Raw genomic sequence first — 25,788 nt, 5'->3', positions numbered from 1 at the left:
CACCTATGAGCGAGTGCTTTGGCGACATGTGGGAAGGGAAAAACTCCCTGTTAATAGGAAGCAAGCTCCAGCAGAAACCGGCTGAGGGAGGGGGAGCATATCCCAAACTATATGCTTTGGACTGGGGAGACAGATACCCTCTCTGCCTTTACCATCGTGCCTAAAACTTGTCTTTTTTGACAAACTGGAAGCTGGCCCCACAGAAGAGGGGCCTGTAGGCTCTGCCTCCTTTCTACTTTTACATACATGTGTGACATTTGCAACATGATATTTGAGATAGTCATTCCAGATCATCTGACAATGTGGGACAGCCTCTAAACTGATTAAAATATGTAAGTCAATCATTTATTTGGCAATTAAATAAAAGTATAGTTTAAATATGTGCTTTGAAATTATGTTTCTTTTTTTAATTTAATAAGTTAATTTCAGTAGTGACGTACTTCAAATCAGTTATGTTTAGAACATTAATACAATTATGGGAACGATACATTAAGGAGGTTGATTCTTCTTAAGATACTCAAACATTTTTGTTAAGCCCCCTGCACGTGCATTTTTGCACACACATAACATTCAATGTGCATGTGCAGAGTTTGAGATTTAAAAAGCTGTTTGTTTTATCAGGAGTTCTGCTTAAAAGAAGCAAAATTGTACATGATTTAAATATGGCCAAACTCCCATTCAAGTATTTGAAAGGGAAGGATGTCAAACTTGTACAGACTTCAGTGTCAAGCTGATGTGAACTTCATACTGAGGATTTTTACTGGTCATGAGAGCCGGATCTCCAAACCACAGACCAAACGACTGTTTTCAGTGGAATTGCCCACAGTGTCCAAGCCAAAAGGCTGGGAGCATTCTGCTTATTTTCTAACGCTCATTGTGCACCATAAATCTGTCACCCAGGCTAATGTATGCAATACACTTTTCCTGCTCTTGAAGGAAAAGTGTTGGCAGATAAGGTCTGAACTGTAGTTCATGCCATTGTGCACCCACCTACTTTATTTGGCGTACACAAACACAACCTTTGACCTTCACACACCTTACTTACTAGTCTTGCTGTGACTCCAGCTTCTTCCCTGAGATGACATGCAGGTTGTTGTTTTGGCACGGTGGAGATCAATTATACGTCAAAGATAAGCAAAGGCAAGACTTGCATGGGGAGCTAAACATAACAGCCGTACTGGTTTAGTGGTTTTTAATCTTGAACATTTGAGCCTCTGAAAATTGTTCCAACTAAAGCAGGAGCAGTGCACCTGGTATATCAAGGTCAGTGTTCAAGGTCAATATGTATGTAGGGGCAGGGATAGCTCAGTAGGTAAAGTGGTCGCCCCATGATCGGAAGGTCGGCGGTTCGAATCCACTTAACGGCTACCCTGAGGTACCCCTGAGCAAGGTACCGTCCCTACACACTGCTCCCCGGGCGCCTGCTTAGTGGGCTGCCCACTGCTTCACTGAGTGAATGGGTCAAATGCAGAGAAAAACAAGTAATTTCCCCATGGGGATCAATAAAGTATCCATTATTATTATAGGCATACATTAACCAAACCTACACAAAAAACTGTACCTTGTGCTTGTCCAATAGAATTTAATTTAATAAGTGCACTAAAACCTGGTTCTCGATCTTGATCTCTGCTCTGCAGGAAAGCCTACATTACATTTCAATGTAAGACAATCAGTTTTTTTTTTTTTTTATCACAGGCAGGCACGCAGGCATTAAAAGCAGACTGTTTTAAGGCTTCAAGTACTGCTGGAGGGGACCAAGGATTAAAACTACATAGTTGTACTAGCACATGTTGCTCTTCAGTGTATTGTCAAATATATTTCAGTGTCATTTTATGTTATTATTTATTTTTTCTTTACTAAATGGCATTGTAGAAGGTAAAGTCACTCCACTTTTTATTTTGATTAAGGCATTTTTAGTCTGTTTTGGGCTTTACAAGCTGCTGTCATGCAAATACGGGGCTTCATGTAAACATATGCTGCAGATGTGTAACGCTAAGGGTTTGTTCAGCACTATAAACACGTGCAAAGCCTGTTATTTCCATCAGAACCCTCCGTGTAACTGCGCGGGTCTCGGTCCATTTGCGTCGCCAGTGCGGTGCAGCTTTAACCGGTCCGTCATGCCTTGCGGTGTCCTAGTTCTGTTCCGATCGTGATTTACACGTGAGGTCTCCTTCACTGATAGCAAGCCTACAAGCCCCCTTGTAGGATGTCCGATGACTGGACGGACTCGTGTTTACATCCACTCGGTTTCTAGAAGAGGCGGGGATGCGCGCACACCGTTAACTGTGATGCAGGCGCCGATCGGCACAGAATAAACAGGGATCTCCCTCAAGTGGCCCGCATACCATGACGAAGAAAGTACTGGATTTTATCCCAGAGAGATATTCGGTGGCTACAGAACAAGAGAGTTCTTAATCGTCTAAGACACAGTGAGCTGCGGCTGGAAAGAGGTATGTTGTCGTGTTTGTTGCACTGGATTGAACGCAGTGAATGCGTCAGTCACGCCAACATTTAAAAGCTGCTGTCCTTTAGACAAGCTTGTAGACTGTTATGGGCTAATAAGTTCACTGTTGGCAGTTTTGTGTTAAAGCCTGTGAGGAGGACAAACGCAGAAGAGAGACTAAAATGACCGATCAACTGCAGTTGCGTAACTTTATTTGACAGATTTATTCACGCCCTTCTCGTCCTCCCTTTCAAAGAAATCTAACCCACATCCTCGGTCAGTGTTCCTGACACAAAATACCAGATCCATGAGCCATCCAGGAAGTGAGTTAGTGGTCAGTGCGTGAGTGGGATCTGTCTGCTGAGCCCTGCAATGCAATTTATAGAGTTGGGCTGTAAGCGCGCACTCAGCAGTGGTTTTTTAATCAAGTTCCTTCAACTGAGTCATGCAGCTACAGCACACAGGAAGAAGTCCTTGAAGCACACGTGTGGCGGACGCAAGGGTAAACTGTTTGTAGTAGGAATACTTTGCTCTGAGAAGTATACTCTGCTACTAAACTGTTGTTTCCTGATATATTGGTAACGGTTAAACCTTTTGAGAAACTGTTACAGATATCTTCATTATCAGTGAATCTTGAGCCTTTTTCAGTGTGTCAGTAATTATTATTATTTTTAAAAATTCCTGTCATTATTTCTAAAAAGTAGTGCCATATTGCAACTTTTGGTATGATCAGATACAGAGTATTTATACTGATACAATACTTTTAGCCTATAAAGGCAGCTTATAGGGAAGAGTAGTGGTTCGTGATTTATAAGATCAATCATCATCAGTTTACAAAATGAATACATTTTAATGATTACTAAATGACTGTGACTTTTACTTTCCACTATACTTAGTTAGCAAAACACACCTTTCAGCTTTTCATGTATTTTGAAACAGTTTTTTCTTTTCTTTTTTGAAGACCTGCAATGTAAACAGTATAGATCCAATACCAATACCAGCATTGGTATGGATACTTTCAATATTTGGATCAATCTGCCCACATCTACTTAAAAGCTACAATTTTGTCCATGGATTCAGTTTACCATCATAAGACAAAGAGATCCTGACCAAAAAAAATCTCCCCGTTCACACAAGTTCCCATGCCAGCTAAGCACCAATATTTTTGCATTATTAATATTCATTCACACTGTGTCTGCATTTGCCTGAGATGTCAGAACCATGCTACCCAAGTGGGAAGACTCGTAACAGACTTTGCAGTGTAAATCCAGTCCAGTTTATCTTTCAGCAGACTCCCCCTCCCAGCACCTTGCGGTCAGTTAAGCTGCAGGTCTTACCGGGTTAAAGGCTTATTGTCTTCAGCAAGCTGATTAGTTTTAACTTTTGAAACTGCAAGAGGGCACTTTGGTCACTCTGCTTCAACATAGTGATTTTTTTTTTCCTGTAACAGTAAAAAATAATAACATCCAGTGATACAGCTGAAGTGTGAATGTGAGTACACTGCTTTGTTACCCATGACACCAGCAGTTGTGACAAAAACCTGCAGCTGCCTTTAAATTGTTACCCACAAAGGACTGCATGTTGCATTCGTGTGAATACCACTGCTTGCTTAATAACAGGGAACTCTTACACTGTTTATGACACAATAGATGATTGATAGTATCTGATTGCAAAGCTGTTCTCAAGCTTTTCACTCAGCTTATGCAAGCTTTTGCTGAATATGCAGCCATCTCACTGTCTTCAGCTGACAAAATTGATGTGGAGGTAATCTCCACATCAAGCCTCCTGTGCAGCATTAAGCTGCACAGGAGGCTAGAAGGTGGAGGTTTCATTTATAGATTGCAATATGCATTATCAGTTTTAGGAGGACCGCTGTGTTCTCATGGACTCTTAAAAGCATTACATTATATTAGTATATAAGTAAAGAGAAACAGGCAGGGGGAGTGGGAAATTGGTGTATAATATGAAGGCTGTGTGCCAACTTAAAAGCAGAGTCATGAGTTTATTGCTGTATTGAAGGGCCTGTGAACCTCCAGGATGTTCCATCAAGAACAGTGACATCTTGTGTGAGCACAGAGGTCGAAATGTAATTTCATTTAGGGTTTATATTTGGATTACCTGCTGACGTTAGCATTTTAGCCTTCCTGTTGTTCAAAGCGAGAAGATCTTGGGTTTGAATATGGTTGGCTGGTACATTTCTTGCATGAAGTTTGCATGTTCTACCCGTGATTGCGTGGGTTTTCTCCAACAATCCAAAGACATGCACATTAGCTTAATTGTTCATTCTAAATTGCTAAATTGGATGCAAATGTGGGTCACTGTATGACGGCTGCAGGCTTTAGTCTTTACAACTGTGGCAAGATATTAGTAGGGAAGTTTTAGGTGCCAGAGGGTTGATCATCTGAACATTAGTAACCTTCTGACGTTGAGCTTTGAATGAGCTAACTAACACAGCTAAAATCTGAGCTAAAGCTATGTGTCTGTGAGCTACTATTGTAGTCTCACAACTAGTTTGGGAGTCATTGTGGATCATTTTAGGCAGCTTACACAATTGTGAAGTAAAAACTCTCAGCAGAAGATTTCTTTTATCCAGTGATTTTTAGCAAGCTCATAGAGCCTGGACATTTTTATTAGGAGTAAGTTTTTAAATTGTATGCAGGCCATTGACCTCTTAACATAGAGGATAGAGTTTATCTGTTTGGCATGACCGCTCCAGCTAAAACTAGACAATATCCACCATAAGGCCAACTCTGAGATGTTCCAGCAAAACTCCACTACATCTCCAACAAGAACCCCCACTGCAGAGCACACCTTCATGTTTTCTCGCAGCCCACATTCAAAGGAAACAAAGAGGAAGTGACAGGAAAGCACGGACTGCTTCTTAATTGTTGCCGATTGTGTGGTCTACTTTCCCAGACCGTACTCTCCAATCACTCCGGTCAGCTGTGTAAGGTCGGGACAAAGCCTGAGCTGCGTCACCATGGTGAGGGATTGTTTGCATCCAGTCATGCTGCTGGCCATGTGGACTCACGCATGCACATTACAGCGTGCTCTTTTGTTTGTGCGCCACTTGTTGTTTTTCAGTGGATCCCCTCCAGCTTCCACAACCTTCTTGTTGCGTATAAAAAAATTGGCATCGTCTGTTTTTTGAACTGCTATAAGTCTCATCTACTGAGTGCCATGTCTCCATTAGTAATTAGATTTTTGACTGACAGTCGTGTTTTTAAAAAAAAAAAAATGATCGAGTTTTGATTTTTCAAAGCAAATGTGTCTGTTTAATCAGATGTTTGAGGGTACACACAGCAACAAGATTGGCATTGAGTCTATTAAACTGTAATTTAGCAAGAGGCTGAGATGGCAGAGAGCTGACCAAGGCAGGAAATGAACTATTAACTATTAACTATTATCGAGACTGAAGAAGTCACTTGGATGAGTGACGAAACGTTTCTCCCACAAAACGCTACGTCCAGATAAACAGAATCAACTTTTGGAGATTAACTATTAGGTTTGTATATTGGATTTAAATTCCACCTTTAAGTCGGTGTGAAATGAAAAGCTTTTAGTTAACATTTCTCAGTCTGTTCCTTCAATGCTCATCCACGGCTTATTAAAGGAGCTTTTAGCTTCATTTTTGTGCTGATCCCTCTCATGAGCTGCTATCCATGTTTGAGGAAATATAAATAAGAAGCCTGGACTTCTCGCGCTGCGTCCCCTCCCTAACTCTGCCTTCCTCTGGCATCCTGAGAATGAAACTTCAGGGGAGTTAGACTGGAGTCATAACTAAGTTTAGCTCAACGGTTCACAGCCCAGACAACACAATATTTTTCATGTCTGAAACCAAATGGCTGTGGCAGAAGTTGTCTGACAGCAAGGATTTGTACTGATAGCTGCAGCCTTTCCTTCCCACATCAGTCGTTTTCAATCTTTTCAAGCATTTCCTGAGATTATGACTCGCATGAGTGTAACATCTCCTATATCGAGCATGTTCTGTCTTCGTGGTTCGATCTCCCTTCGGATCATTGTGTTGTTTATATTTGTTTATTCTGTCTCTTATGCAACGTGTTTTTCTGCTCGTTGAAGGAAAATATACATGAATGCAAACACAGCAAGCTCCAGTAATACAACTGTTTAAGATAAAAAAAAAACCCATTAGAAACTCAAGTAGAAAGCATATTATATGTAGCATCAGAAATAGATCTAAATAAAAGCACAGTTATTTCAGTGTTTAGTCATAAAACAGGTCAAATAAATAAATTCCATGGTAGTTAAATGCTAAATCAATTTGCCAAGAATGCATAAAAAAAAGAAAGAAACCATATTTTGGATTTCTCTGAGCCAACAGTAGAATGTGATCAGCCACAACTCTAACAGTATACAGACACAGTTTTTCAGTTCAAAGGTTTTACATACTGGGACATCATTACAAATAAATAAATAAATGCAAACCCAGGACATGCTGGAGAGATTATATCTCTTGGCTGGACTGGGAATGCCTTCATGTTCCCCCGGACAAGCTGGAGGAGGTGGCTGAGAAGATGGAGGTCTGGGCTTCTGTGCTTAGGCTCTGCCCCCACGACCCCAGCCCCGGATAAGCGGAAGAAGATGGATGAATGGAATAAATGCATGACGAGTGTGTGGAAGAACTAAGTGCACACCGTCATTCAGTAGCTTGTGGAAGCAGGTTTAGCACTAACTTGAAGTAATTGTTTTCTGATTCACTTTATCAGTCGCTCACATCATTGTGGAGGAATTTTGCTCCACTCTTCTTTACAACAGTGACTAATGCACGAATCTCTTAAGGTCCATTTCAATAAGGCTCAGATCTGGGCATTGCAACACCTTGATTCCTTCTTAGCTATGCTGTTGTAGATTTGTTGCTGTGCTGTCGCCCAGATGGCCTCACATTAGACCCTTGAATACTTTGGCATTCATGGTCAACTCAATGACTGCAAGGTGCCCAGGTCCTGTGGCTGCAAAACACACCCAAATTATCAGCCATCATCCACCATGCTTGACCGTGGGTATGAGTTGTTAGTGTCTCGTTCTCCAAACGTGGACATCTCTTCTGTATATAGCAGCGGTCCCCAACCCCCGGGCCATGGACCGGTACCGGTCTGTGAGTCGTTTGGTACCGGGTGTGAAATTTATGGTTTTCATGGTTCTGATCGGTTTTTAGCATAATTTTTTTTTATCGTTAACTCTCTTTCCCTAGGTCTTTTCCCGTGTGTTATGAATAAATCTTCTTTTTCTTTTTGGTACCGATACTGGTTTTATTTTGTTGTATTTATCCACGACACCTTAAAGGCCAGTCCGTGAAAATATTGTTGGACATAAACCGGTCAGTGGCGCAAAAAAGGTTGGGGACCGCTGGTCTACAGGATATTGTTCCAGAAGTCTTGTGGTTTGTTTAGATGCCACTTTGTAAACCTAAGCCATGCTACCATGTTCTTTTTAGAGAGAAGAGTCTTTCTCTTCCAAACAAGTCATCCGTGTTGAGTCCTTTTTCTAATTTTGACTGTCATGAACGTAAACATTTAACATGTTAACTGAGGAATCTGAGATGTAGCTCTTAGCCTTCACCGTTAGGGGTGATTTGGTGGGATATCAATTCTGGGAAAGATAGGCAGTTGTCTTGAATATTTTCTGCTTGTGAATAATCTTTCTCACTGTGGAATGATGGACTTAATTTTGGGGGGAAATGGCCTTATAACCTTTCCCAGACTGAGCAACAATCACTTCTGAGAGATCACAGCTGATGCCTTTCCTCCTTGGCTTTGTGTTAACGCACACCTGAATGCTCCAGGCCTGTAAACTGCCAAAACTCCTGCTTTGATAGAGGTGCTCATACTTGTTGATGACTCCTTAATCAAGCACATTTGATTACCAACTCCTGGCTGTTACTTATCCTTTTAATTCCTATTGAAACGGTAAGAGTGTACTTACTGTTTCACACACTGCTACTGCATTTTAGCTTAGTTTGTGTTAAACAATGACACAGTGTAATGTCACATCTGGAGTTCATCTGAGGTTTTATTTATCTGATTTCAAAACCTGCTCTGGTCCAGGCTGTTGTTATGCCCTGTTGTGTGTGTGTGTGTGTGTGTGTGTGTGTGTGTGTGTGTGTGTGTGTGTGTGTGTGTGTGTGTGTGTGTGTGTGTGTGACAAAAATTGTGACGTCAAAGAGATTTCCTGTCAAATCTGTGTGTACTTAGTGGTGGTTTGGAGTGGTGGGAGGGATTTTTGTGTATGGATTACTGCATAAAGTTGGAATGTGAATCACTGAGTCTTTTTTTAAATGACTAACACAAGAAGAATATCCTGCACCTGCACTTCCTTTTCTAGAAACTATGACTGTGCGGACTTGTGGCTCACTGAACACATCTAAATATGGAAGTATACATTTACAATGAAGCCGAATCAAAATAGAAACCAGTGTCGCCGCATACTAATTAGTTTATACCCGCCTGTATGATTTATTAATTCACACGCTGGCAGCGGGATCATCAAAGTAAATGTGATTTAGATTAAAGTCATAACCAGGGAGGAAAGGGAAATTGCATGATGCAAATTCAGAGCAGTAATAGCAATAGCTGTAAAAAAGGAGAGAGCGAGAGAGAGAAAGTGATCGGTGTGGCTGAGGTAAGTCTCTGGAGGAATTGGTGGAACTTATCAGCAAGGAGGAAAAGAAAATCAAAGCTACTTTGCACAAGGTGACGGGCTTCACAGGCCATGTTGTTGGAGCAGTTGAGCAGAGAATTCAATTAGTTATTGACTCTGTCGACAGTTTGTTGTTCTGACCTTCAGGTTTCCAGTTTAGACCTTCAATAACCTGTTAAGTTCAGCTCAGAACTGAATGATGGTGATTTAGGATAGAGACTAATGAGAGTATACTGACACCAATGCTATTATTGATTCTGGTCATACGGTTTAATTCTTTATTGGTTCCCTGATTGATTCTTTATTAACTGTCCATGTGGAAAAATATCCAGCACTGTGAGCCTGTGCAAAATGTAGAAACAGTAAAATAAAGTTTTTTGCATGTGATTTGGGTGGAAAGTGTCCACCGTCACAAGTTGGACACATTTTTCATGCTTCACTGGTCTGTCCCACTTAAGATCAAAAAGTATGCATGTAAAATGAGTTTGACCTACTTGGAGCATCTAAGTTGTTGCAATTTGATTGTTTTTGGATCAAAACTATAGGGCATAAAGTTTTGACTAAAAATGATCTGAACATCTGCTTCTGCACAGCCGCCTGCTCCTGTGGTCCTGTGTGTCGCTCCTGATAAAAGCAAACATCTATCAGCATATGCTGTTTGTGTCAAGGGAACCGTAAGAGCTCTATGAGTAAAGGAATGAAAATTCATCAAAAGGAAAAAAAACCCAGGAACCATGTTAGCGAGGTCAGTTTGAATCTAATATTTTTTAGGCTGTTTGATATCTTATTTGATATTTTTCACAACTCTGTCTGCACATGTGGCCTTAAAGTGTTTATGCAAATCGTCTTCTAATTGAACATAACTGCTAGTTTAGTGGAAAACATGTTGCAGTGCTGAAAAGGTGCTGCAACCACTCACTGCTGTGCCAGTTTTATGTCAACATTTCCCATCTTTACATTTACATAAAAATACATTTATCAAGTGTTAACTGCCCCAAAATAACTCCTTCACTTTCAATATGAGCATTGCAAAGTAAAGCCTCACGAGAAAGTCGACCGTCTCAACGTTAACCCCCTGCTCTGTTTTGATATATTTATAATAAATGCATCACAGTGGAGTAAATGAAATCCAAATGTCTCACATAGAAGTGCTCATAGAAAGTGTGAGTATGCACATTAGTGTGAGCAGAGTATCATAAAAGTGTGCGAAAGATTACCACATATGTGGGTTAAACTTCAGTGGATGTTACTCATCATAATAAAAATTCAGTGACAACATTTCAGCCTCACCTGGCTTCTGTCTTAAACCTTGTATTAAAGATACAGGTGTGATCAAATGTCTAAATTCAAATTTTTTTAATGTTTTTCCACAGTGAATTAATTGTGCAGCATGCATCTTTAATGACTTTAAAAACAATAATTGGGTGCACAAGTTTATTTTTCATTTTCTGTAATCAATGCAGGTTCAAATATGTACATACATCCCCAGTCATATCTGGTTAAATGTCCATCAACATGTTGAACCTCAACCAGATGCTTTTTGTAGCAATCAACAAGCTTCTGGTATAATTCTGATCGGATATTTGACAACTCTTCTTGGCAGAATTAGTAGAATTCATTTAAGTTGGTTGGTTTCCTGGGATGGAGCTGCATTTTAAGTGTAGTCCACAAATTTTCAGTAGAGTTAAGGCCATATTATCCATTCCAAACTATTTTTGCTTTGCATCACACTTTTTCAAGTTTTACTATATCTCGGAGAGTAAATGCTGAGTGTTTGCAGACAAGTCGGCGTCTTACGACTGTTTTAATCTCCAGGTGACCAAAGCAAACACAAGTAGGTTAATGGTGCAGCACACTCTTTGCAGTCAATCCAGTTCAGAACAGTTGACCTGTTCAGGAGAACGCAAGGTATTCATCTCAAAAGGGTTTGCACTCCTTCTTCAAACGATCCAACCTTTTTCCTTTTAATTTTATCCTGCTTGGTTTTGTTTATTCATCTGCACCCCTACTCTTTCACCTTCACTGTGCCTCTTTGTTTTCTTATTGTCTCCTTTCTATTCCCCAAGCCGCTGAGCTCCTTTGAGAATAATCTCATTTGCTGGATCTATCTCAATTCGAATGCATACTGTCTCGTTTAACAAATCGCCCAGTTTCACTCCAAATGCACACCTTGCCCATAACAGATGCCTTCAGCGCAGAGGAGTGTGCAGCATAATGCGGTCTCTGTAGAAAAAGGCCTCCAGGGGGGGGGGGCAGTAGTTAAATTGGAGGAGAGATGGGATTCCCATTCCAGCTGTGACGAAGATGCAAGGTGCTTAAATTGTTATCGCCTCAAGCGATAGGCAAGTCAAGGATCAGAGCTGAGCTGATGGCCCAGTCAGGAGACAGGGAGCAATGCTGCCCAGTATGGTTGCAAGACTGAGTATTAGCCACCTGCTCTTTCACTGCTCTGTTGCTCAGGCTTGCAAGGGCCATAATGACTGCCTCGCTGCTGAGGCGCTTGTGTCAGCAGTTTGAAATGACTCTCATTCTGTGTGCCTGTAAGCTTTTCTGCACTGAACACCAGGAAATGAAAAATATATCGGAAGAGTTCGATCACAACACAATTACATTACCACAGGCATTTGATGGTACAACATTTCACCAGCAGCGTTACATGAAATCTCTTACAGAGAACTAGTGTTGTGTGTTGTTGTTGGGAGCATCAGGTTTTAGCTCTTTAGTGGCCCTTAACCCATTTAGGAAACACTTAACTAAAACAAGGGTGATTAAGTTGACTGGATAATTTGGTCATAATATCATGTTGTTCCACCTGAATCTACCTGCTGCAGAAGAAATGTTAGTCACATTTGTTAAATGCTCAAAGGTGGTGCAGCTCCAGAATTAGCACCACTTCTGAATCACTGTTGTGTTCACCTGATAGAGTACATGTAATGAATGTTGGGAGATCTCTTTAGCTGCTATGCGCTCCATTATATTCAGCTGGTAGAGCCATTTAACTGAAGTTATTCGCCGGCTCTGTCAATCAATAACCTGAGAGACCGTTAAAATTATAGACATTATATAAAAAACAGACAAAGCCTGAAGGTTTTGAAAAGTGAAGCCAATGCAGAAGTGCCTGAAAACTGCATTATTTCTGTCAGCAGGAGGTAAGAAAAAAAGAAGTCAAACTGTACAGGAGTTTGAGAAAATGACCCCACTTCTCACTCAGTGTGCAACCTCTGTAAACTCAACCAAATGCATGTTGCAGATCTCGGGAACTTGCCTTTAAGAGTGTAGTTTTTTGGGGGGTTTTACACATTCAATTCAATTCAAGTTTATTTATATAGCGCCAAATCATAACAACAGTCGCCTCGAGGCACTTTATATTGTAGGGTAGACCCTACAATAATACATTCAGAGAAAAACCCAACAATCATATGACCCCCTTTGAGCAAGCACTTTGGCGACAGTGGAAAGAAAAAACTCCCTTGAACCCCCTCCCTGAACCAGGCTCAGGGAGGGGCAGCCATCTGCTGTGACCGGTTGGGGTGAGAGAAGGAAGACAGGATGAGAGACATGCTGTGGAAGAGAGCCAGAAATCTCTGGCTCTGGCTCTCTTACACATCTGTATGGCTACATCCATCTCTGCATAACAGGTTATATATAATTATCCTTATGTGTGGAGACAATGTATCATTCAATGATGCACTTCAAGAGCATCATTGCACAACTGAAAGCAGAAATACTTTTTTGTTTTTTTGTTTCCAAAGACGTCTGGATGCTACGTGTTCTGTATTTAAAAGGAAAGAAATCACATGCTACTCCATCATTAGCGGCTCAGAATTCTGAGCTGATGTTTATTATTAAAAAACCCCACACTGTTCAACTTGTAGATTTCTGTGATGGGAGCTGTGCTTCAAAGGGTGGCTTTTTAAGCTTCCATCTCGTGCTTGACACTCCATTTGGTGTGAGTGGCTGGCACCGTGCAGTGTGGGTTGCACACCTGTGTCATAACTGTCACTCTGGTGGCATCTGCATATTTCAAGCTGTACTTTTTCCAGCCTAATATGAATATCAAGCAGAAGACTTTTGCTACTGCCTTGTGTATGTCTGAATACCTGCAGCCTGTGCATCATTTACAATTGCAGCATGGTGTTGTTTCTCACAGCGCTGCTGTATAACTCACATTTGGTGTACGCCTCAGGGATGCTGAAGTGACTGAGGAGGGCATCGCTGTTTCTGTGTGTAGTCTGTAATATTTCTCCAAGCCCTGACAACCCAACAACTTATCTATGCTCCAGTGTTTCAGGTATTTGTGACAAGTCAAAACTAGCTGTTGAGATTTTCCATTTTTAGGGCATGAATCCTTTTTGTTGGCATGGCAGGACATTCACTTACGGTCTGGTCAAGTGCTGCGTTCTGCACAGCTGAAGATGTGTTGGTCACTTTCCCATCCCAATTCAGTGCAGTTACTGCTCAATTTGCTGGAACATCTGTGACAGTCTGGCCCATGTATACGAAGAATAGCCTAAGGTTTGGATAGTGCACCTACATGGGTCCATGTCTGAGTTATCCCAGCTGTAGAAAATTGGCTTTTGGTGTCTGAATTTCCAAATTCTTAATATGGGTAGCTGACTGGTGCAGATAACTCATAAGAGGCCTTGAGTTATTACAGGGGTTTTTTTTATGTTAGATTTTTAGCCCTTAAATTAAGTTGTAGCTTTAGACCAGAAGCTGCAGTTTGGGGAAGGCCTCTTCCAGGCTCTTCCAGGCCTGTCAGATCCCCACAGAAAGCCTCCCAGTAACAGTCTAAGGAGCTTGGAAAGAAAAGCATCTGGACTTCTTTAAGTTGCTTGAAAAGAAGACCAGACGCTTTTCTTCCCAAGCTCCTTAGACTATGATGACCTGGATGACTGAGAACCTTCACAGACATACTCCCAGTAACAGAATGGATTTATTCATACATAATTAGCAGCAGTGTTGGGTAAGTTACTTTAAATTAGTAACTTAGTTACATTACTAGTTACTTCTATCAAAAGTAACTCAGTTACTTCAAGTTAGTCGTTACTTTCAGAGTAACTAGTTACTAGGGAAAGTAAGTTTGGTTTAACTCAGAATTCTCTTGTTAATGTGTTGCTTCCATAACTGGATACCCAGCAAGTTTGCCAGTCTTCTAGCTTGCTTACTTGCCACAAGTGCACTGTGCCACCTACCAATAGAAAGGAAAAAATAATGTGCACATTTCCACGGGAGAAATCCCACGCCTGATTCTATCCTAGCCTGCTTTTTACATCCAACACAAAAACTGCAGTCGTGGTGCTTTCGATTGTACTCAGAACTCGGAAATTCTGCCTTCTGAATAGGAAGATGTAGGTAACACCAGACTGCAGATGAGCTGCATTCAGAGCTGGACTGGGACAAAAAAATCGTCCCGGGCATTTTGACTAGAGACCGGCCCACCATTACAGGAAAAATCATAAAGACTTTGAATGAAAATAAACACTGTTGTGACAGTGATGTACACTGTTCTGATGGTATATATCTATCAATCTATCAATCGTTTGTTGTAAGACTCAGATAATTATTTTTTTAAAAGTGAGACATTTTAAATGAGAATAAGAAAGTATTTCCTTGTGCCCCCCTTTCCCTGTTAATGCCCTACATGGACCCCTGGCAACACTTTGCTAGACCCGCCCCTGCACAGTTACCAGCTGTCAGCTACTTGGAAAAGGATCCTGGTGTTATTTGTCTCTCAGAAACAGTTCATAACTTCCCTTCAACTCATTCATGTCACCTAAAAGGTAAACCTGTTTCTCCATCACAGCTCTGATGATTCAGTAAGGACATCTCCTGGTTTCATCTTCATGTTTCCCTCTCACCACATAACCAAACCGATATCATGACCAGCAGCTTTTTTGCAGCTGTGGCTCCAGCAAACATAAGCTGATACTAGAAATTAATATTAAATAAATTCTAACAACAGCTGATCAAGCTTAAAAGTGCTAATGTTGTTTACCGCGACATCCGCTGGTTTCCTCTTTCTGGCGCAAAGTGGGCAATAAATAAACAAGAGAGAAAAGCCGATCAGCTGATCATTGATCAGTTTCATGATTGAAGTAGAAACAGGAGAGGGAGGGTAAGAGGATGAGAGAAGAAGAGGCAGCTGTGCAGCAAAGACACAGAGTAACTCCAGCTTTGTGTCTTTTTCATTGTAGCTGAAGTCCGGGACAAACTGTTCCTTTTCACCTCAATACGAAACACGTAATATTTTCTCTGAATACGAGATGATTCCGTTTTTTACGGGACGGTTGGCAACTCTAATAATTAACCTTATGAACAAAATAAAGTTCAACATCAGTAACATAGCACCCACCCAGCTGTATAGAAACTCCGTCATGCTAGCTAGCACGCAGTACGAAAAAGTCAGCACAATGAAAATAAACTCCACCTAAACTTGGTTCATATCTGACCCAGATGGACTGCAGGTCATAACTTCTTACCTGAAGTTCAGTTCACCTGACACTCTCGGACCAGCGGCCGCTTCGGGTCTCTCCTCTTGCCTCCCTTTTCCTTCATCCACCTGCTGGCCTCCACCACTTGCTAATGTTATTGAATCTGTGGAAGCTCCGCGATAGCCACCACACGAAGTAACGAATAACGAGCCTATTTAAATCCCAGTAACGAGTAACGCGTTCCTGGTTTTGGCATAATAACTAGTTACTGTGCTCGTTACCACAATAATAACGTAGTTACTGTAACGCGTTACTTAATAACGCGTTAGTCCCAACACTGATTAGCAGTGACAACAGATTGTGGAAGCAGAAAAGGCATTTTGAAAAGTGGAATGAAAAGAAGTGAAAGGTTTTTAAATTAGCCACATTAGCTGAAGCCAAAGATGGGATTTGCTTCCATCTTAGTTGATCGTGTGAAAAAGGTTGGCTTGTCTGTATAAGTATAATTCGATCTCTTGACCACTTATGCCTCCATAGAAGAGTCAACAGAACGTGTGTGTGTGTGTGTGTGTGTGTGTGTGTGTGTGTGTGTGTGTGTGTGTGTGTGTGTGTGTGGCACAAGTAGTTATTTATAGACGTATAACTGGAAGAGGAGTGTTTGGGGTGTGGTCCTGCTCCTGAAATTCAGATAAACTATCTCTAGTTAATAAGGTGAAGCTGTACAATAGTCCTACACACACACACATACACTTATTTATTTAAAGGAAACATTAAAACAGTCAAACTTTTAAAGAAACGTCATCTTACCTGGCATAGAAAGAGCCTGGAATGTACTTCATACTTTCCTTGGTCAGTAGTGTTGGCTTATATACTGCAACTTAAGCATGCACGTCCATTTCACACCTAAGAGAAGCAAAGTTTGTCTATTACACACTTTGCGTGTAATATCAGGTTGGATCCACCACTAAAAATATTTATAATCGAACCTTTAAGGGTCTTGTGTAGGAGTGAATAGTGGTTAAGTGATGCTTAACAGTTAAACATGATTTATTTTACCGAACTTTTTATTTTTTCGCTCTCCAGGATGCAAAATAAAGAATCTCTAGCGGCTCCCTGTGGTGTGGAGGAATGAAGGCCATGGAGCTAAAAGTGTGGGTGGACGGAGTGCAGCGCATTGTGTGCGGGGTCACGGAGTTCACCACATGCCAGGAAGTGGTCATCGCTTTGGCACAAGCCATTGGTAAGCTACAAATTACTCACTACAACATAACCTGTTCACAGGTAGCAAATGCTTAGAAACATTATGTTACTTCCTGTGTCTCTAGAAAGTAAAATAATATTGCTTACTGCTTAAGTCCAGGAAAAGCAGTGCAAATTATATTTTGTCCTGCATAAATCAATTCTGGGATGTTCTGTTATGTGGGTTGCATCCAGTATTTGGCAGGCCACATACATGCAGACACTTGAGGAAATAAGTGGCTTGAAAATGAAAAGTGACTAGAGGGCACAAATAGATTTTCACCATAACGGGACTCTGTGAAACACGATGAGTCATACTGCAGTCTTTCCTTTGTTGACAGTTGATAGAAATAAGTTCAGGCTCAGCCTCTTCGTTTGCATTTGTGAATTTAAGACTGGCATCATGACATTTAGTCATGTGTACACATTTTTTAGAGGAACACATTCAATATTTGATTTTTCAGTAGCCCCAGTGGTTAGAGTTAAAATGTGGGGGTCTTTCACAGTGACAGCAGAGGAAGAGTTATGGCACGGTCCTTTGTGCTCGCTGTGCCTTTTGTCCTGGCCAAGCTGCTTTGAAGTCTGAATGGCTGTAGTGATGAATGCAGCTCTTTTTATAAGGACCCTTACTGTGGAAGAAGGGGGTTGGCTGTGCAGTTGGCAGTGTTTTCTCTTATCTTTATGTGTACAGATACAAATACAGGAGACACACACAAAAGGCCCTGAACCACTGAACCCCGTTCTTTGGCTAACACAAACGCTGTTTGTTGACTTGAATTTTCCCACTGCATTAGACACCGTGGTAAAGTCCTTTATATCTGCCAGTGGTGCAGCCTGTGGGAGAGCTGTGAAAAAGCCTTTTGTCATTGTTTCGTCTGTCGTTTTTTGCAAAAACACATTGAACTTTATTTTGATCATTTTAACAAGGCTGGATTGATTTTTTTCACAGGTTCCACGGGGTGTTTACTCTGACAGCATGCAATGTGATTTTTGAAACATCTCAGGGTGCACAACCAGATACAGAAGGGTGTTTAATGGATATCTGTGAGCTGAATCATTCTCAGCCCTTGTTGATGTTACTCAGCAAATGTTTAAAGCTGAGGGATGACACGGACAAAGGCAAAACTGTGATCTGGTAAAAGATTTAAAGAGAGCACAGATAAATGACTCTCTTTATCACTCACTGTGGAATTTAAGTGAATAGTTTTCCCTCTAAAGTAATGTGAACCCAGATTTGAATGTGTTAACACTGTGATTGTTTTTACTTCAGAAAAGAAATTGTCAACATGAAAACTGATGTTCACTTACATTTCCAGAAAGACTAGACAACATTTTATTTCTTTTTTTATCATCTTTAAACAAGTTAGTTTGGGGACATCACAGCTAGTGTGGTCATGTCAAAAAGAAAGTTTGTACCAAACTTTCTTATAGTCTTGTGGAAAAGTTGTATTGGTTCCACAAGAGTTAAGCAAGTAGTAGCCAGGTGCTACTAATCAAATTCACTTGATTAACGGATTAATCGCAAGTGTGAGCACTTATTTAAAAGCATAAGATTTGGCAATTTGATGGTCTGAGCATAAAGGTATGCGTTTGGATAATGCTAATGTTCTCAGGAGTGGACATCCCAGGATATTCACCCCAAGGTCAGACCATGCAATTTTTTTTAGAGAGGCTGCGAGAACCTAAGAGCTACATCTCAGACTCCACAGGCCTTGGTTAGCATGTGAAATATTCATGACAGCACAATTAGAAAGTTACAGAACAAACTAGGCTTGTTTGGGAGGGCTGCCGAGAGAAAACCACTTCTGTAACTTTTAACTTCTGTCCCTTAGACAGATGAGACTAAAATGGAGATATTTGGCCATAATACACAGCTCCATGTTTGGAGAAAACCCAAACACCTCATATCAAGTGTATGAGATCACCAACTCGAGCGTGAACTCATCTGTATATCAAAATACTCTAGAGAAATGTGAGGACATCTATTCAACAGCTAAAGCTTGGGCTGGGTCATACCTCAGGACAATGATATTGAGCGTAGCAGCAAATCTGCGGCAAAATCTGTTGCTAATTTAAAACAGAATGACTGAAAAAGAAAAGAATCAAAGCCTGTCAAAGTCCAGATCTCAAGGTGACTGAAATGCTGTAGCACAACCTTAAGAGAGCGGTGCATAAACAAATGCCTGCAAACATCATTGAACTTGTCGTGGTTTGCACTGTCAGACCATGAGAAGAGAGGAAGAAGACCCAAAAGCAGACACTGAAGAGAGGAACTGAAGTTTTAAACAAAAAGCGAGCAGTTTATTACAGGCTGGTTGAACATGGATAAAGAATAAAGGGCGTAAACTAAAACCTACACTGGGAAAACTGAAAAATGATAACTATGACAAAACTGTCATAACTAACATAAATATGATTCAGAGCAGGAACGTGCAGAAAACTATGAAGAAGCAAGAACATGAGGCATGAACACGACCTGAGCTGACTCATGCCGGACGAGGAACTGACATGGTGGGAGGGTAAACAGTCTACCTAACCACGACTGAGTGAAACGCACAGACTAAATACACACAGGAGGTGATCAGGGGAAGCGGAAACACATATGGAAACAGCTGACACAAATGAAAATAACGACGTCACAGGAGAAGATTTAAACTAAATGCATCGAACAAAGAAACACAAGACTTTCAAAATAAAACAGGAAACATGGTGAGACGTAGACAACACAGACTTGACAACATGAAACACGCAGACAGGAAATACATAACAACTAGAACAGAAGGCCAGGGTGAAACAGACTACAATTCACAGCCAATTAATAATAATCCAAAACGCCACATGATCTTCAAAATATAACAAAAGTGATCAAAACCAACTGAAAGCACTGGGTCACACACCCAGCCTCTGACAGAACTGACTCAAATTAAAGAAGAGTGGGGCAAACTTCCAGTATTATGCATTATACATACTTTGCAAGTAAAACTTAATTTTCACCCACAAATTGAAAACTTTTTAAATGCTTGCACCATATAAAGGTTGTTTCAACTGAAACCTGTTGAACATCAAGGGAAGGAGGGGTAAATTAACATCACATCTCCTTCTTCCAGCAGAACCCCGTCCATTGCAATGAAAAGAGCCCAGAAAAACAAACCCTTCGTGTAGGATTCCCTTCCACTGATTGTGAAAAGCTGTCATAAAATGTCAGGACCTTTCAACTACTTCTTGTTTTGTCCCAGGACGGACGGGCAGATACACTTTGATCGAGAAATGGCGGGAGACAGAGCGCCACCTGGCTCCAAATGAAAACCCTGTAGTGTCCCTGAACAAGTGGGGCCAGTATGCCAGTGACGTGCAGCTCATCCTCCAGCGGACCGGCCCGTCTGTCAGCGAGCGGCCAACCTCTGAAGGGCTGGCTCGTGTCCCAGAACGAGGTCTATACCGCCAGAGCCTTCCACCTCTGGCCAAGCTCCGTCCATCGGGGACAGACAGGTCGCTCAAACGAAAGGAACCCAAACGCAAATCTTTGACCTTCACAGGAAGCACCAAGGGTCTGCGGGAAATATTTGGAAAAAGCAGAGATACTGATGGTGTGTATAGCTGAAATATTAGCCATGATCTTACCAGTCATTTCTTTGCTAGCTTCAATGGTTCAGTTTCCTTCTTTTAATCTTAGTCTTCCCTTTTTGTCTGTGCATCTAGTCAAACAGTTCCAGCAGCGCGGTGTGAGTTTAAACCTCAGCAGAGTTGGAGGAGGTGGAATAGCATCTGTACCTGGGAGTCCGGCCAGAGAGCTGAGCCGACTGGTGCAGCTGCAGAGAAACAAACTCCAGGCCCTGGAAAGCCGCCTGCTGGGCTGCGAGGCTGAGCTGCGAGACTGGGAGGAGGCCACAGGCGAGGCCAGCGATGTGAGTAAAACCACAGCTGCCAGTGCAGTCACTGAGAGAAACTTTGCATATGTGCTGATCTTCAGATCGTCTGCACCCTAAACTTTCATGTCTTCCAATATCTTTATTTTTACATCCCTACATCATATTTTAATCCCATGCCTTACAGGAAGGAAACCTGGAGGAAGAGCTGCTGCTTTTAGAGCAGCAGGTGAGGAGGAATGACGCCGAGATGGAGGAGGAGGAATTCTGGCAGAACGAGTTGCAGATAGAGCAGGAGAGCGAGTGGCAGCTGCGGCAACAGCTAGCCGAGCTGCAGGGCCGCGTACGCGACTGTGAAGCCAAGCTTTCGGAGTATCTAGCTCGCATACAGGTGAACTTAGCATCACGAGCTGCCTGATTTCACCAGATCCTGTTTTGATGGTTTTACGAGTTAAACCTCTTATCTATAAATGTCAGTAAAACACAAACACGCTGCTTTAACTGAAGAAGGAAGCTGGGAAAAATGAGATTTTTATTTACTTTCCAGAGCATGGAGGCAGGTGTGGAGCAGGAGCGACTGCAGCAGGAGGCTGAGCTGAAACAAAGGGTCAATGAGGAAGAGGTGCAGTCATTGAAAAATTAACATTTGGGACATTCTACCGATCTCATAAACAGATACTTACTGTGGATGGCATTACCCTGGCCTCCAGTAACACTGTGAGGACTCATGCTGTGGTTTTTTACCAGGATATTTCCTTCAAAACTAGTTCATGCATTTATTACTTCTAGGCTGGATTATTTTATTATCAGGATGTCTTAAAAACTCTCTGAAAAGTCTTCAGCTGATCGAAAAATGCTTCAGCAAGAGTACTGACGCGGGGACTAGAAAGAGAGAGCATATTTCTCCTATATTGGCTCCCCTTTACTGGCTCCCAGTTAAATCCAGAATCGAATTTAAAACCCTGCTCCTCACATACAGGTCTTGAATAATCAGGCCCTATCTTATCTTAATGACCTGATAGTACCGTATCACTCCAACAGAGCACTTCACTCTCAAATGTTACTCTGAAACTTTTTGATAAAGCATATAGGGTTGGATCAGGTGACCCTGAATCCTCTCTTACTTATGGTGCAGTTAGTCTAGCCTGCTGGGGGATTCCCATGATGCACTGAGCGTTTCTTCTTCGGTCACCTTTGTCACTTACTATGTTTTAATACACCACTTTGCATTTAGTCATTAGTTTTTATTAATCGGTCTTTCTTCCACACCATATCTTTGTCCTGTATTATTGTCTTTACCTTACAATATAAAGCACATTGAGGCAACTGCTGCTGTGTTTTGATGCTATTTAAATAAAGTTGTGTTGAGAAAAATGTTTTGTTAAACCGACACATGTGTTCTAAACTTGGATGAATAGTTTTGCAGAGCTAAAAAAACTTTTTATTCAAGTTCAAAACATGTCAAAGCATGAAAAAGTCTTCCTACATGGTTGAGTTTCTTTTGCATATTTCTCCTGGAAAATTGCGATGAGCGCTGGCTTCCTGACTTCCCTTCCACTCTGGCTTTCAGGTACAAGCCCAGCTGGAGAAAGTGAGGGCAGAGTTGGAAATGCAGAGCCAACAAACAGCACGGCTGGAGAACAGCTGCAGGGCATTGGAACGCTCGCTCAGCCAGTCAGGCAAGAGATTACAGGTCAGCTCAACTGTTTAGTTGTTTATTTTAGAGGCCCATCCTGGCATTTTGCTTAAAATATTGTGTTCCCATTAACTTTGGAAGAGGCTGAAGAATTCAGATTTCAAGAAAGTGTTTTAAAAAATCTTATTAAGAAGTCGGAAAACTTTGGCTCCGCTGACGCTGGTTTAAAAATTTAGTCCTCAGCACACAGGTGGAACCATAGAAATCTAAGCTCATTAAGTTGTGGGCAGTGAAGCAAAGCCTTATCTCTGGCTCGCAGCAATGTGCGATGGATCTTTGCCTGCATGCATCCTAGTATGAAGTAGGGTGAAGTCCAGTAAGATGTGGGAAGCGTGAGGTAACGAGAAGGGAATGGGAGGGAGGGAATTAGCAGCATTCTTTGCCTGATTAGAGAGGGGCCTGAATAAGTACGCAATCCCCTGCCTGCAGTTGTGTAATCATCTGTGAGCTGATACTTTTCTTTGGCTGGCTCAACTACACTATGACTCTGGAGAGATCCTGAGCAGAACATCAATCTTTTTTTCATTTTGACCTAATAAATTCACCTCCATTAGAGTAACTTCCTGCACTCGAAAGCTTTGGTAAGCTGTGGATTTGTTCATGTGCAGTACTTTTATCAGACTAGGCATACAGTTCATTTTATTATCCTGGTGTTTTTTTTCCTTTATAGGAGAAAGAGCAGGAGCTGGAGCAGCTGACAAAAGAGCTTCGACAGGTCAACCTACAGCAGTTCATTCAGCAGACTGGTACCAAGGTCACTGTGCTGCCGGCTGAACCATCAGAAGACATCAGCAGCGGTATAAATACACGTACACACTGACAGAAACTCTACAAGATCACCACCTTCTTGAAAGCATTTAGTTTACTGTAAATGCTGATTGCAGCTGAGGCATTCTACATACTGTATTGCTTTTAGATGTGTATGGACACAGTGCCACCTTATGGTCATACTGAGAATGACCTGTTAGACTACGTGAGGCAGGACTGCCCCATTACATGGACCAGCAATGGAATTCTCAATATAAAGCCAAAGAAAAATCCTCTGTTTTTATTTTAATCACATCATTTTTTACATAAAAAAACTTTCTCCATTCTCTTTGTCTTCTTTATTTATTTTGGCTGCTCCTTAGCATCGTCGTCTTCTTTCCTTGCATCTTCCTCTTTCTGGGTTGCTGTAACATAGTTTGTTTTTTTTCTCATTTGATACTTAATCACTTGTGGGATGTCAGATCAGAATCATATATCAGTGATGTTCATACCCCTCACAGCTAAATGACCATCTCTTTTTTTGTGTGCTGCAGAGACGGAGTGCGGTTCCCTGAAACGACTCGGCTCCTCCCGTCTCTTACCCAGTGACCTTCGTGCCCTTCAGAGCGCCGTCTCGTCCACCCTCAACCCTGAAGGCATCTACGTTTGACCCTAAATGTCCAGGAGGCATATTCTTTTGTGGCGGCAGCAAGGCAGCTTTATGCTACTGAAACTATTTCCACACACAGAAAAGCAAAGAAATGACTCCACAAATAGATGTTTTTCTTACAAGGCAACAGAGTGTCAGAGTGGCACTTCAATATGGAGGGTTTTTGCCAAAAAAAAAAAAAAAAAAAGAGTGTGACAAGAAAACTGCACTGCCTCCTCTTCACTAGAATTGAACTTAAACTTAAACTGATGTCATCATCTGCCGTTTAATGCACAGTCTGAGCTCCCATGAGTGAGTAAGGATAAGTGCAACAGCACCATTTTTCTCTACATACCAGCTACTGTGTTTTTATTTTTGTTTGTTTGGGGTTTTTTAGCACTTCCGGACACACTCTGAATACACAATCATTTATTAGTCAAGCGATTCCCGGCAAAAAAACTATAACACGTGCAGTAAATCATGAGAGAATTTCACAGTGCAGTAGTTTGACACGCGTACTCGTCTCCATCCAAAAAAAGAGACAGATGCATGAGCATGCACAAACAGTGACTCCTGTGCTATAAGCATAGCCATATCTGATTGCCTTAAAACTAGATGTTAGTAAATGTAATATTGAAACAGAACTCAAGGTAGCTACTGAGTACTGTGCGCAGTGTGAATTTGATAAAATGCTCCAATTCAGGTGACTCCTTGTCACGGTAACTGATGTCAGTACAACTCCATGTGGGGTTAGTCTTTTTTTTCTAAAAGAGTTTGAACTTTTCTTTTTGTTTTAATTAACTAGTGAGTTTTCTTCGTGTGTATGTTTAGACGGCGATTGAAAACATTTCTCATAAAATGTATGTCAGAGTTAAAAGAGGGCGACTAAAGAGGCCAATGAAGTGATATTTTAAGTAGAACATGGTGGCTGTAATGTGGTCCAATTTAAGTATTATGTGTTGTGCAGTAGGCATGCATCTGTTGTTTTTCTCATAATGAAAATGTCTTTAGTATGGAAGCTTGTTTCTGCGACTGAAAAAAGGGTTTTTTTGTCATCTGTAAGTCAGAATTTCAGCTTTTTATCTCAGTTATTTTCTAAGAAGTTTAAGCATGTTACAGTTTTGAGATAAGAACCAGATTTTTTTTTTCCTTACAGATGACTTGTGCAAAAAACAAAAGAATTTAAAAAACAAACAAAAAAACGGCGGTGCAAACAAAGTTCCACACTTGGGTGTAAATCCAGGCTCAAATAATTTATCACTGTGACCACCAGGTGGCAGCAAAACATATTTTATTCAGGTAGGCGAAAGGCTCTTTAAGTCATCTGATTAGTGCGTGTTTAGGAGTCACTTACTGTATGCCTGTTGTTGTTGTTGTTGTTGTAACAAAGCCTCTGCACTTTAGCTTTAATTGTGTTAAGGTGAGAGTGTTTGATATGTTTCACTGTGTACTGTGTTCAGGAACACACACGCACACATATCAACACACCATCCTATGATTTCTAACAAACTTAAGATGTCTTCTATGAACCAAAGTTAGTGTCACACAACAGATGGTTAAATGAATGTATTTTTTTGTGTATGTGCAGCTTGTGCTTAATAAAAATACCAGCTTCATTCAAATGGTGGCTGCGCTGCACACCATACATATTTTATATTTTACGGTCAGCTCTTTCACGCAGAAAGACGACATTTATATCACAAAAGACAGTATTAGAAGTCTGAGATAGAAGATGTTAGTATGAACCTTTGCCAGCTGAATTGGAGAAACCCAAACTGCTTGTGGATCCTCAGTATGGGCTCAGAAAACTGCAAAAAATTGCAGATGTTAAATAAAAAATCAATATTGGCCCTGTTTTTTTTTGTTTTTGTTTTTGGTTTTTTTTGGTGTGTGTGTGTGTTTTTTGTCCCCCAGACCAAAGATGGGAGCCAAAATTTCCCACTTGCAACTTGCGGGTGCTTATTGCAAAAGTGTGTGGGCAAATATAACTAAAGTTTCAGAGCCGAGAATATCACTCGCAGTTTAATGCTTTGAATCCTGTCTTCAGAAGAAGCACG

General features: G+C 41.2%; 1 protein-coding gene across 2 annotated transcripts; it reads left to right on the top strand.

Annotated features, from left to right (window-relative positions):
• Positions 1-2,141: 2,141 nt before the first annotated feature.
• rassf8b (Ras association domain family member 8b) lies at positions 2,142-25,579 on the top strand. Of its 2 annotated transcripts, none has more exons than XM_085386813.1 (9): positions 2,142-2,450; positions 16,618-16,774; positions 20,010-20,360; positions 20,473-20,678; positions 20,827-21,030; positions 21,187-21,261; positions 22,210-22,332; positions 23,006-23,132; positions 23,637-25,579. In XM_085386813.1, the coding sequence occupies exons 2-9, from the start codon at positions 16,663-16,665 to the stop codon at positions 23,750-23,752; spliced, it is 1,314 nt and encodes a 437-aa protein (XP_085242939.1). In that variant the 5' UTR covers positions 2,142-2,450; positions 16,618-16,662; the 3' UTR covers positions 23,753-25,579. The 2 variants fall into 2 exon arrangements, with proteins under 2 accessions (XP_085242939.1, XP_085242940.1); XM_085386814.1 differs by lacking the exon at positions 2,142-2,450 and adding an exon at positions 9,730-9,845.
• Positions 25,580-25,788: the final 209 nt, after the last annotated feature.

The sequence above is a fragment of the Rhamphochromis longiceps genome, linkage group LG17 (genome assembly GCF_057381845.1).
Source record: "Rhamphochromis longiceps isolate RC_006_pf linkage group LG17, R_longiceps_female_GT1.1, whole genome shotgun sequence".
NCBI lineage: Eukaryota > Metazoa > Chordata > Actinopteri > Cichliformes > Cichlidae > Rhamphochromis > Rhamphochromis longiceps.
Note: the sequence above shows the minus strand (reverse complement) of the source record. Positions and strands in the feature narration are given on the sequence as shown.

Excerpts from the sequence above, each read along its gene's own strand:
- rassf8b (XM_085386813.1), top strand. The coding sequence starts at position 16,663 with ATGAAGGCCATGGAGCTAAAAGTGTGGGTGGACGGAGTGCAGCGCATT. Across the intron at positions 16,775-20,009 it reads CGCTTTGGCACAAGCCATTG|GACGGACGGGCAGATACACT; the intron begins GTAAGCTACAAA and ends GTTTTGTCCCAG. Across the intron at positions 20,679-20,826 it reads CCACAGGCGAGGCCAGCGAT|GAAGGAAACCTGGAGGAAGA; the intron begins GTGAGTAAAACC and ends CATGCCTTACAG.